Source organism: Anas platyrhynchos, chromosome 19 (genome assembly GCF_047663525.1).
Source record: "Anas platyrhynchos isolate ZD024472 breed Pekin duck chromosome 19, IASCAAS_PekinDuck_T2T, whole genome shotgun sequence".
Lineage (NCBI taxonomy): Eukaryota > Metazoa > Chordata > Aves > Anseriformes > Anatidae > Anas > Anas platyrhynchos.
In genome coordinates, this window is record NC_092605.1 from 10,882,922 (window position 1) to 10,896,181 (window position 13,260).

Genomic DNA, 13,260 nt, shown 5'->3' on the forward strand with positions numbered 1-13,260 from the left:
CCCTGGGGGGGTTTCACCTGCCCCAGCTCCCTTCCACCCAGTCCTCAGCCTGCAGAAAGCAAGGCCATGCCATGGGGCCACGGGGCAGCTGCCCTCATTCCTCAATGAGCAGAAGGTTCCCTCAACTCCTCTGTCTCCTTCCTGGGCAAGTGATGCCAGTCTAAATGAGACATCTTGTGGTCACTGGCTCCTGGTCAACCAGGTTTTATAGGGGAGGCTTTGGTTGGATCCAGGACCCTCTGAGGTTGGACCAACATTTTATTCTGGCTGAAAGAACAAGCTGATAGCTTTAAAAACATCCCCCATTCCAGATATTTTCCCTGTTAGAAATTCTGCTTCCTTGAGTTGCCAGTGATGGGACAAGGGCTCTTGAAGGCTGGTCGCATCCAGCACCCCAGTCTGATCCAGTGGATGCTGGGCACAGACCCTATACTGAGTCCGTAGATCTCACTCACTGGACCTTTTGAGGGCACAGAGCCCAGCTGCTGTAGGCAAGGACTGGGGCTGGTGTGCCCACCCGCAGCTGCTGTGTGACGGAGGGATGGCTCGTCCCATGGGAGGACCACTCTCCTCTGGCTGCAGACAGGTGGGATGAGAGAAACCTCAGTCCTTCCTGGTTCCTCCCTTGCAGAGTTAAGCCTGACCAAGAAGAAAACAACCCTGGAGGGCCCTGGCATAGATCTCGCAGTAACATACAAGAAGGTAAGTGGGGCTTCGGGCAGCCCAACACGCCGCTGCCCACACACCTGGCACAGATCTCCCCAGAGCAGTGATCAGGCCCTCCTCCTGTCCCCTGGAACTGCACTCTGGGGGAGGACAGAGAGGTCCCGATGAACTTTAAAAGTCTGTTAGCTAACCCTGTATTTGTGACAAACTGTCTCAACACTCCCCAGGTACAACCGCTGAATTAACAGAGCCTTTCCTGCAGGTTGTGGTGAGTGAGCGGGCAAAGGAGGTGTCGGTGTCCCTGCGCTCCACAGGCCTCGTGATGAAGGCCATCCCTGCCGATGAGGCCGAAGGTGGGTTCCTCCAGCTTAGGAGCATGTGAAGGAGGTTTGCTGAGTTTTCTGGTGCTCCACAGAGTAAATCTGACCATAGTACTTAGTGCCAATTGTGCCTGGGCAGTGGGGTTAAATCTGTGACGTACAAATACTGGTGTCACCATGGCCTGTGGTTGTGTTTTCTCGTGAATGTCGTGCGTGGAGCTCCCTGTAACCTGGGGTTCTGCTTACCCATAATCTGGTTTTGGCAGCACCTTCCTCTTGCTGCAGCTTTCCTCTTTCACCTTGCCTCAAGCACAACCGTTGAGGTTTCACCCTGAGCATGACCCCATGCAAACCCCTGCCCACAGAGCTTGCTGGAGTCCTCCTCTTCTGCCCGCACATCCCATGGCCCTCTCCCAGGCGACCTGATATGAGATTAGGCATCATCCCCGTTTGAAGCTGAGATTGTGCCACTGTTCAAGGCTAACACACTGCTTCTGTTTCAGATCTGTTGTGTCTGAATGTGAACGTCACTGAAATCATTAAGATCAACAACTTGTCGGGACGATCCTTCTCAGTAAGTGGCTGTGGATGCTCCTGGCCCTGGAGGGGTCAGCCTTATGGAAAGTTCTTATTGCAACAGGAAAGGGGGAGCTCTCCGTGGGGATAGGAAGGTTCTGGGGCCATCCTGCGCTGAGAAGGTTTTCCATGGAAAAGTCCAGTTTTTCAAGTGAAAGCCCCAAGCTGGATACCACATCAAATTGTGTGGACACCCTGAAGGACTGAACTGTCACCGAGATTCTGTGACCCAAGGGACAAAGTGGAGAAAAAAGGCTTAGCCCCAGACATCATGACCCTGCTTGGGTAGGGGAGGGGATCTGTAGTTCTGAGATCAACTCCATTAGTTCCACAACTCCAGCAGCAGAGTCCTCTCCAGACCACTTGTGTCAGCCACTTTGGGGCCCACCAGAACCGAGGCTGTTGGGGAAATGCTGTACCAAAGCATAAAAGGGAAGCAGGAATGTCAGTGAATCTAATCAGCACCTCAGAGTGATAGATATGCAAGAGATAGGACTGAAAAATAGGGCTCCTGTCCCTCTTGTTTTACATGATATGTGACACTGTCCTGTGGGGGTGTGTCTCTGCAGTTTGGGTTGCAATATTATTGTATTATTGTGCCTTGGACATTTGGAGTTGCCCTGGAGCCTTCAGTTTCTCAGCTGGTGTTTCCAGATAGCCAGAACTCTTTTGCTTGTTTTCACTTGGCTTTTGGAGACACCATGGTGCTGTGGCCCACGCTGCCCACCAAGGTACACCAAGGCCCAGGAGAACTGGCCAGGTGTCCTGTGAGACACCCCAAGCCTTGCAACCTCTGCAGAGTTTGCCAGTTTGCGAAGTCTGCCCTTGCAAGCTTTGGCCAGGTTGTGATGTCAGAAAGTGGAAGAGAGAGACACTTCTATCTTTAATCAGCTACCTGAGGTTAAAACTGAAAGAGAAAGGCATCATTTGTCCCTTTCATACCCAGCATGCACACACCACCAGTCACCGCGTGGCACGGGGCCTGGAAGTGAAGCACTCACTGGGCTCTTCCTCCTTTCTCAATCCAGGCTGTGGCAAACAGGTTGAAAACGCGTGATATCAAAATCAGGAGCACAGAGCAGAGGCCCTTCACGGTGTGCCTGGACAAGGACAGCAGAAGAACCTACAGGAATGTGATCAGGTGAGGATGCCCCATGTGCCAGGCTCTGCACACCTCACCCGTTAAATTGCATCCCTCCCAGGAAGAAGGGCTTCCAACGTGGAAGAGCTCTTCCCCATGGAGTCCTAGTCCTAATGGGTATATATCTGATAAAAGACCTATGGGTAAATACATTGCTTTTCCAGGGAAAGCAGGGCAGAGTGGTGCTCTCCTACCTTTGCATTTTGGGGTGGTAATGTAAAAAAAAAAAAAAAAAGAAAAAGGTTCTTCTATTTTAAGTAAGGCGCTGTCATTAAGATGGTAGAAGGAAAGGTAGATCCAAGATCTTAGGTCTTCTAAATTGTTTTGTGGAGCTGATGCTCTCTACACTGACTGCAGTCCTCACTGGGGTATCTCAAGCATATGAAGGTGTGGGGAGAGTTCAGCCCTGCTAAAAGGGCAGGGATTGCTGTGGCTGTAGTGGTGTCAGTGACATATGATGTGCTGGAAGTGAACAGTCAGGGTTTGTGGTTCGTGTTTCATAAGCCATGTGGGGCATAGGTAAAATGTGAGTTTCTGAGAACTGAAGTGAGCCAGGATAAGGCCACTGGTTTTGTGGTAAATGCTAATATACAGCAGCTCATCTTCCCAGCCAAAACCAGTCTGAAAGCACAAAAGCAGCTGTGTCTCAGCACAACATCCCTCCTCTGCAGGCAGCAGAGAGACTTGAGGTTTAGTCTGAGTTCAGACTCTGGCCCTCAAGGGCAGGTTCGCACGAGTGGTAAATGTGTTCTTGTACTCTTGCAGTGTGGAAGTGTCGCCCTGCCTAGAGCCCAGCTACTGCTTGCAAAAGACAAGGACAATGAAATCCAGCGTGCACGAAGCAGAGGATGTGGGCCTTGTGAAGTACATGCCCAAGTCTCTGCTGTTGCCCATCAACACGTTTGCAGGCGTCATCCAATGAAGCAAATGAGAAAAAGGTGATGTGACAAGATGTGACATCTGGGTCCTCAAAGAAGAGATGGAAAAAGAAAACACACTAAGAAGACACCAACAATGATTTTACGACCATAATGGTGTTTCTAGAGCTGCAAAGGCAGAGGTGGAGAGGGCTTACAGAGGACAGCTGCATGCTGGTGAATGGCAGTGGTGACCACAGCCAAGGACCCCTGTCCAGGGGCAGAGCTTTCCTGAAGAGCTGAGGCTTTCAGCCTTTTGCACAAGTCAGGAAAAACCTTTGAGCTTTTTCATTTCAGGAAAAGGACTGAGGAAAATACAGCTCAGGTGATGGTGTGTGCTGTGTTGTGGATCAAAGAGCAGTTGCTATTAGTAATATTTATTATGGTGGTATCTCCTGCCCTGGCAGATGATCAGGGATTGTTTTGCTGGGTTCTGCACAGCAAACTCAGTTCTGGCACAGGATGATGTATTTGGGCAAACCGGCAATTGCTCCCCTGACTCAACCAGGAAACCTCACTGCAAGCCCGACAACTGGGAGTGTGTGTGCATGTGTGTGAGACTTCCAATGCAGGAAGCCAGTGGGAAACCTGCTGTTGGTTCAGAGGGGCTATAGAAGATAACGACAGATGGTGTGAAACAGGGATGTGGGAAATGTAGTGCAATATTTGATGGTGCTGAACTGGACTAGAACTGCTCAGGTTGCCGAGACTTTGCTCTGAGAAGCAACCTCCTGTGATCGATGGAGAAGCAGAACACCTGGAAGACTTCTCTGTTCCTTTCCTCTGCTGCTATCATGGTGTAGAAACCCTCCCCTCATTTGCAGATGGGCTCCAACTAACCCACTTTTATGGATGGTCATGTCAGAGGCCTTGTCTTCATTCCAGCTTGTGGATGACTGAAATAATGGAAGAAATGAGGTGTGTATGTATTGACTCTCTGAATGCGGTCTGAAGTATCTGGGGTATCTCCAGGGAGTCTTCCAGAAATTCGTGTTGGAAGGGATTTGGGATCAGTCCTTCTATGACACTATCATTTTTTACTGTCTCAGCTCCCAGATAATTCCTTACCTGGGTTGCCTTCACTCAGAGGTGCTTGCTTGGATCTCCTGCCCAAAGGAAGTGTCCTTTGGCTTTGTCTATGTGTGTAGCAGCTCCTCCAGCTCTGCCTGTCACCCATGGGAAGTCCCTGGGGCCAGCTCTGCAGTATGAGGTGGTGCTCTGTTAGCCCTGATGGCTTGTACCAGCCGGAGAAATGCTGGTGTGGGCTCAGTTTCTGTAGCCAACCAGAAGTCAGAAGTCAAATTAGTTTAAGGCTGTGGTCACCAAGGGCAGACAGGAACCTCCTGAGGACAGCTCAGTTCCTCCTTGGGAAAGATGCTGAAGGTGAGAGAAGAGCCAGCTTCAGCAGGGGGAGTCCCAACCAGCAAGGACATGGGGGATACTGGGAAATGCTCCCCCCGAGCCATTTCACCCATGCCTGGAGCAAGGTGTCCACCTCTACCCAGGTGTCTGGAGATCCTTCCCCTGCCCCACGCCTTTGGGTTTTCTTCCTGGCTATGCCTCATGGAATCCCCCCACTGCTGTCCCTCAGGCTCACCTTGGCACAGGAGGCGTTTTGCCTCTTGTTCCCGAGCTCAGGGTTTATTCACTCTCATTTTGAATGCCCCATGCAGACCCAAATTAGCACTGAAATACATTACTGGGAGTAAAGCAAGTCCAGAGCTGTGGGTGGATGATGGGTTATTTAGCAGTGTAAAGAGCCTCCAGGTGCCCAAAAGTATTAAATCACCAAACCAGCACAAACAGCTGAAAGATCATGTTGGGCAACAGCAACATTGTCATTTCCAGTCCCCAGCCTCAGCATCCCCCTGCAGGAGTCACAAACCCGTGAGAAGATCTCAGCAACTGCAGCTCTTCAGTACCGTTTTCTGCCTCCACTCACTCACAAATCAAGAATTGTTGGTGCCCACCAGTTCCAGGCTTAGTCAGCAAGCATTTTGGCCCTGAAGGAAACTGAATTTGGAGAGGAGGCTCGGGAACGAGTCAAGAAACACGTTCTTGCACCAACCGTCTTCCTCCGTGAGCTGTTGTATATGCTAACTTTGGGCTTAAGGGGTTTTCAGTGGCTCTTTGCACCTCCGCTCCCTTGGGGCTTCATTTTTTGGGGGGTCACACACACCCCTGGCATGCCTGGCTACTACTTACAAAGCCATGAGACCATACTTTGGGTTGGAGCTTGGTCTGCGGTGTCCAGAGTTGACTCTGTACCGTTGTAAATGATGTAGATGGATTATAAGTTATTTGTACAGGTGTCAGAGATGGTCTGTATCAGAAGGTGCGATCCTTTTAATGGCGATTGAAAAAAAAATTAATATATATATATATATAAAAGCACAGCAGAACTGGACAGAATTGTTGGTGTTTATTTTTTATATTTGCATGCAGCTGGGGTGAGTGAGGAAAAGGTTGGTAAGAACTACCAAAAAAGAATAAAAGGACCTTTGGCCCTCTATGCCTGATGTCTTCTCCTCCCCACCCTGGCACTTCCTGCTGTGTAGGTAAACGCTTCGTTTCCATAGCGCTGTTCTGTGAAGGGACAGGCAGAAATGGAAAAAATGCAGAAATTTGGAAGCAGGAGCCTGTATCCCCCATGCTGGCTGCCCCTTGACTCCCAGCTGTACTGCTGTAGTCTGTCCCCACAGCCCGGCCCCCTCCAGCTCTCTTTCCCCCAGTCTGAAACACCGCCCTTCCCCAGGCATCCTCCAAAGCCCTTGTACTGATCACTGCTGCTTGTTGATAAAGCGGAAAACAATTCATCAGCTTGTGTCAATGAATTAGCTCTGCGGTGAAAAAGCCTTTCACAGGTTGTTTTATTCACCCCTGGAAACTGCAGGCAGCTAATGTAGCTCACAGAGCTCCTTAGCACAGGGGCAGTGTTCGGGTCTCCCCTGTGTCCTGGGAGCTGCCAGCTCTGGGACAGCTTCGTCTTCTGCACAGGGGCTGGGCGAAATGCCTGGAGGAACGTGGCAGTTTCTCAAGGGGATAAGGGGGGACATAACTGCCTGGGGGCTTTTGGGGTTGTGGCAGCTCTGTCTTCATCTCTTTGCACGCCGAGCATGATGCTGAGAAGATGCAAAGCTGTCTGCAGTGGGACGATGGGTGACACCAAGCTGGCTTGCCTGGAGCCTGTGTGTGTCCTGGCGTGGTGGCCTGCTGTGTCACCCCATCGTCCCAGCTGTGTCACGCTGAGGCTGGCTCCCAGTGTGAGTCACTGCCTCCTCCTCCTGCATAAACCCACAGCAGCCTGGGCAGCCAGCAGCACTTGCAGGTGCCAGCTGCCTGAGCTCTGCATCCTGACCAACCTCCTCCTTCCATCACTGCTTTGGACAACTCCAAAACACCCACTGGCTACAAACCATTCAACGCTTTGTGAAAAGGATAAAAATCATCTTTTTTTTTCCAAGAGCATTCTGCACCAAAATGAAAAACTTTGGAGGCAGAATGAACCCAGCAACAAGAAATCCCAGTATAGATCACTTTATATACAGAAAGGAACCCCACAGCTGACTGAGGGGGAGGAGGATGCTGTGCAGGCACCATTAACACTGGATGGATGTGTCTTCATCACATGGCCTCCCTGCAGCACTGCTGGAAGGTGCCAGGAGTAAATCAGCCCTAACAGCAGTGTTCACAGCCCCATCCATCCATAATTCGTATCCCATTGGGGTGATTTCGGAAGCTCACTGCTCAGGCAGCTCTTCCCCCTTTTGGCCACACTGTGACCCCCCCTACCCCTGCCTCCCTGGGGGTGCCGTCTCCTCCCCTTGCCTGCGTAGGACTAAATCTGTGTCCTAAACTGAACCTGCTGGGTCCAGGAATGTCCTCAAGCTGCCTTACCTGTCCCCTTAAACTCAACAGCACACAGATTTCATCACCTTGGCAAAATTGCTTATAAATGAAAATTTGCTGGGCTGCACTCATGAAGAGATCTGTGTCAGAACCTGAATGGGGCTGGGGACAAACCCCAATCCTTAGGGGCCTTTCAGCTGTCATCAAAAGCTGTTGTTAGTTTAGTAGCTGCTTCCTGGGTCACAGGGCTACATCATCCCATTGCAGAGGGATCCGTTTTAGTGACATCTCCCTGAAGTTTTACAAACCGGCTGCAAAACCCAGAGTATTTGTCTAAATACATATTGGATGTGTAACATGCAAGTGGCATCGTGATCTCTCACCCTGCTGTGTCCTGGATTTGGTAGAAAGTTGTGCATAATCTCTTTCTGTGCATACATCGATTACAGATTATCTGCACATCAAATGCTTTCAGTGTAATTAGCTCCCCTTTCCCTGGCACAAATCCACCAGGCCATGCAGAATAACCTACCAGAGTGACTATAGATAGACTTGTCCTCGAGCCAAGAATAGCTGGAACTCTTCATTAAGTTGCTGCTTTCTCCCAGGAATTCAAACTCAAGTTGGGAACGATTTTAGTGTCAAGAATTTATCCCAGCCTTATTACCATACAATACCTCAGGAACTCTAATTACGCGTTAGTAGTGTTCGTGGCTGCAGTGCTGTGTGAGCAGCACACCCCAGAGCCCTACGCACAGCCGCGAAACGGGTGCTGCAAAAATATCTGCGATGGTTTGAAATGCTGTGACTCCTTCGGCTGGAAGTGACAGCCTTCGTTTGGGGCCAATTAAGGGGATTGCATGTGCTCTCTCTATCTGATTCCATGAAAAATCAGGCCATGTGGTTCAAGCGGGGGAGAAGCCTTGCAGGGAGGGGTGGTGCCAGCTGTGTGGCCCCCATGGGGGCGTCCCCAGAGCCCCGACCTCCCTGGTCCCCCTGGCCGGAGGTGTTCAGAGCTGTTCAGCCACCACAGACACAAGCAGTGACCCTTCAGGGAAGGATCGTATTTATACAGTTCGAAGTATGTTCTGAATTGCCAACCATTATGGAGGTGAGTGAGGCAGAGGGCTCATTTGCTGAAGAAATTGCACCAGTTTGGTTAAATCAGCCTCCGCTGTACTTTCTGCCGTTTGTGCGTGAGGACTGTACAACACGGGTGACTCAGGTTCTTCTCTGGTGGTCACAGACTCTGCAAGCCCCAAGGGTAAGGAGGGAGATGGACTTGAACTGGTCCGTGTGAGACAGCTTCACCCCGAGCTGGTCTTGCTGAAGTAAGCAGGTGCCAGGACATTTGATGTCTCTGGGAATATGATGCAGCCCAGAAGAACCAAACTGCCTTTGGGGAAAAGATGGTGTGTTTTCAGCCACATCAGTTGTTACTTTTGCATTCCTTTGTAACAATTGGCCAAAAAATTTGGTGTTGAAACTTCTGTTTCTGTAAGTTTTATTCTTAAACAGCAAATTGTAAGGTGAAAAGTGATTATAAAATAATGTTTTATAATGTTTTTGCTGTTTGCCTACTTGACAGTGAACGTTAGCACATTTCAGATGCTTGTATAGAAATTCTTTTTCTTTTTTAGTCTCCTGGTGTCAGTCCAAGGTCTAGGCTGGGCTGTGCACTTCTCCTCTGAATTCAATTTTTTTTAATTGTGCTCAGGTGGAAAACCATCATTAGTGCTGGGGAACGTGTTGTGCACAATGACAGTCTTTGTAGATGGTGCAGTTCAAATTCCACATGGATCAATACTCTGTGAGATGTTTCAATGGGTCCAAATAAAGCAGTTGTAGTAGGTGAGGCATCATTTGCCAACAAACACCAAAGGTCTCTTTGCTTTTCGTGGCACAATGTGCAGGAGCAGCAGGTGGCTCTGTGTACAGCTGCTGCAGATGGATGGGAACCCAAGCAACTCACTGAACCAAACACTTTATCTTGCATTCTTTTATTTTTGTTCCCAAGTTACAAGGAAGCTGCTAAAGTCACAGATTCTATCTTTCTGGCAGTTATTTTATGCCAGGATATTGCAAATCTTCCCTTCAACTCCCATCCCTGTGCATCTCACGTCCTCAATTGATTTACGTAGCGTTGCTCTCTCGGAATATGGAAACAGGTGAAGCTCAGTGGGCACCGATCTCTAAATATTCGTTTTTCTTGTGGATCTGATTAGAATAGTAAGATCCTCTCCAGCATTCTCCAAAGGCATCTGTAATTCAACAGCAACCACAGCGTGCTGCTTCATGGACTGTACTGAAACCTGTCCAGATGAATTTACACCTATTTTTTGTAATGAGTCTTTTCCCTAAATTGTAGCTAGATATCGCCCATTTACAGTAAGTCCATTTAGGTGTAATTTAACAAGCTCAGGAGAGCGATGTTTTTGAGAGCTGTGGAGTTATTCTGCATGTTCTGCATCTTAAAAGTGAGAGCTCCTGCGTGGTCTTTTCTTCCACGATGGAGCTTAATGCCTCTAGGGCACGGTTGTGGTGTCGTGGGTGGCCCTAGTAAAAGTGCTCCTCATTTTGGCCACCTCTGAGGTACAGGCAAGACATTACCAGTCTGATTTGAACTCTTGGGTGAATTATGATTGCAGCACAATACAGGAATTCTGTGCCTGTAAAATATGGGTCCCATTTACACACCTCAAAGTATCAGGCAGCTCCCGACCATTGCTGGGGTGAACACTAGCTAGTGCTAATGTAGGGAAAAAAAAGGATTTTCTCATGAAATATCTTGGCACTCTCAGCTTGACATCTGTATTGCTGCATTTATCAAGAGGGAGCCAAAGCAGAGGAATCTCTGCTCTCTCTGCTAACTTAGATTGTACATTTCTCTGTGAACAGATACATTTTTTGTGCATGGTTTCTCCCTGGGGCCACTGGTTTTGCTGTGATATAAATTACTTTTCCGGCCAAAGGCAATTTTTTTTTACTTGAAATTGGGTGTGTTGACACCATAAAACTGTGAACCCAGACATACAGCTGAGTATGAGGCAACTTTAAAATTAAGCTTTGCTTCACCTTTAATATTTAGAATCCCTGCCTGAAGAAACCAAGCTACAGAAAAAGTAGTTATCTCATACTGACCTTATCAGTACAACAGACTGGGAAGTTGTTGGTACCAGGGCTTTGGTTTTGAAACTTTGAAAACATTTCTAGCTCTCATCAGGTTGAAAGGTCAAAACTACAGAGGTAATTACAACGCTCAGAATAGCAGGCTTGTTCTAACATGGGTTTTTATCAGCAGCAAAAGGAATTCTGAGCCAGGAAACACAATCACGTGCTGAAACGATTTTAATAGTCAAAGCATGAACTGAGAAATGTGAACATGAATTTTTGACAAATCCTACAGAAAATAAGCTCGTTAAAAAACTCCAGACCAGTTATTCTGACAAGACATGGATGCTGCCCTGAAGCATTAGGCATTCAGGTCTTCGGGACCTACCTGAGGAGGTGCTTTCTCGAGAGGTGACAAATTGAAATTCTAAGCTTCCTTTTATCATCAAGATGTGCCTAATTAAGCTGGCAGTGAAGGGCCTTGCTCACATCACTTGGAAGTGATTTTGAATACTCTGACTTTGTTGCACATGCCTTAAAGGTACCTGCTGTTTGCTGCTACCTGCTCAGGTTGTTTGAGGGGCTTCAACAGACCTGGTCCAGCCCAGCTTTCTCCAAGCTGCAGTTTCATGCTCTTTGTACTTGCCAGCACCTGGCCAGGGTCTGGGAGGTTGTATTACTGTTTCCTGGTAGTGGACAATATTCTATTCCAAAAAATTACAATGAATGTACACTTTCTGCTATGTAGGCATTTGATTTCCACATAAGTAACTGTGTGCAGGGAAATATTTTGTGTTTTTAAGAAATATTCTGCTAGTGCCTTGAAAGTATTGCTGTCAGCGATGCTCCCCTTATGTAGACCAATGTGAAAATCAGCGCAGGACCCAATAAAGCTTCTTTGCTGTGGATTTGAGGATGTAGAGCCTCTTCTGCATTTTCTCTGCAAAATGGGTCTGTATGTAATGATTGCATTCAATACAGCAGACCGAGTAGTGTGCATTAATTGGATCACAACTCTGTGCATGACTCTGGACTGCTAAATGTAATCCCATGTTTTTATGGAGAGTAAAGCAAGCACATAGAGTGCTTTAAATTTAAAGTGCAGAACACAGCAGATCTGGCTACTCATGGCGAAGGTAATCCTGTAGAAAATTTGACTGAAGAATCGGTTAAAATATTTACACATCCATTTTCACTGCATTGTGGAGTAATCAAAACAAGGCGAGTCACTTCAGATCTGAGTTCATAATTGCAGCAACAGTGGATGCTCATCATTTAATGAGCTGAGGAACAATCAGCTGGTGGGCTATTCTTACCTTCGGCATGAAATAACAAAACCACAAAACTCAGTGGCTATATGTGTGCAGGAAAAAAAATAGTTCAGCTTTGCCTGTTTGAGTGGGAGCCTAAGTTAAAAATGACAGCCATACATAGATCAGAAACTCTGGGTGTTCCTAGACAATTCATTTGAATCACAAAACTCAGTCTGTTTCAAAAAACACAGCTTCATCTCCTGCCAGGGTTACACACAGGTTCATGGCCTCATGGCTTGGTGCTGCTCCTGCCCGAGAGCTGCTCCTGCATTTTCAAACAGTGGCTGGAGCAAGGTGCTGCTGTGCTTCCCCTGCTCTGAGGCACTGCTGCTGCCTTCCTCGCCCAGAGCAGCAGCTCCCACGTCCTTGGCTCATGCATAGCCTCTGGATTTTTGTCTCCTTGCTTTGCTGCTGGGTTTATACGCCACAGTTCGCCTCAGTGAATGAGGCACTGCCTCCCTTGCAAGTGTTTTGTTTTAAAGTACTGGAGTGGAACAAAGCTAAACAGCTCTGACTGCATGGAGCAGAACACAGTTCTCTGGTTTTTGCACTTGGGAATTCCAAGATTTGGCTCAGTTTATAACAGTGGCAGCAAGGACTAGCTCAGCAGCCTGTTTCACTTGGGGGGAGCAGTTCGACAGGAGGATGCTGCAAGGTGCTGAGAGCAGGTACCGCAGTACAGGCTTTTCTTTGCAGGACGTGATATTTTGGACCCGTCCCTTATGTTGCCATGCTTCTATTTTGCTCACTGGCAGCTCATTTTACTGCAGCCTGGGCTGCTCCCTGGCCCAGCAACTTCGTGTGTTTTCCCAGGGTGAAGGAATCCTCTCCCTGAGCCCAGCTACACCTCTTGCCTTGGACCCTGCTCCTGGGGACATCAGTGCCAGCTGCAGGCACGTCCTGGCAGAGCAATGTGTCCTAGCAGAGGGCCTGTGCCCCCTCTATGTGCTTTGGGCGAGGTGGTGCTTATCTGGGTGTCATTGTGGAGGACTGCAGGTTGTGGATCCCTCCCAAATGGAGCGGTTGCTTCTGCTGTCAAGAGTCCCAGTGAATGGCATTCAGTCCAGCTGACTACTGGCACCACCAAACACAAACACAAAACAGTTTTCTTTCACATTTTTATTGGTGATTTGGATGAGGGGGTGGAGGACACCCTTAGTAAGCTGACAGATGACACCAAGCGACAGTCACTTGGGGAGATGGTTGGAAAGGAGCTGGGCAGAAAGGTGCCCTGGGGGTGCCGGTGCACAGCCGGCTGCCCACAGGCCAGCAGCGTGCCCAAGTGGCCAAGAAGGCCAGCGTGACCCCAGCTGGCCTCAGGACCAGCATGGCCAGCGGGGCAGGGAAGGGCTTGTGCCCTCATGCGC

At 48.7% G+C, this 13,260-nt stretch overlaps 1 protein-coding gene across 6 annotated transcripts in view; it reads left to right on the forward strand.

The window, feature by feature from the left end:
* Nucleotides 1-6,132, forward strand: part of PIK3R6 (phosphoinositide-3-kinase regulatory subunit 6) — a 31,666-nt gene extending 25,534 nt beyond the window's left edge. For all 6 annotated transcript variants that reach the window (XM_027471385.3, XM_027471384.3, XM_027471387.3 and 3 more), the window contains 5 exons: nt 632-702; nt 929-1,019; nt 1,490-1,560; nt 2,591-2,703; nt 3,469-6,132. In XM_027471385.3, coding sequence (XP_027327186.3) covers nt 632-702; nt 929-1,019; nt 1,490-1,560; nt 2,591-2,703; nt 3,469-3,625 — 503 coding nt within the window. In that variant the 3' untranslated portion in view covers nt 3,626-6,132. The remainder of the gene's footprint in view (nt 1-631; nt 703-928; nt 1,020-1,489; nt 1,561-2,590; nt 2,704-3,468) is intronic.
* The last annotated feature ends 7,128 nt before the right edge of the window (nt 6,133-13,260 follow it).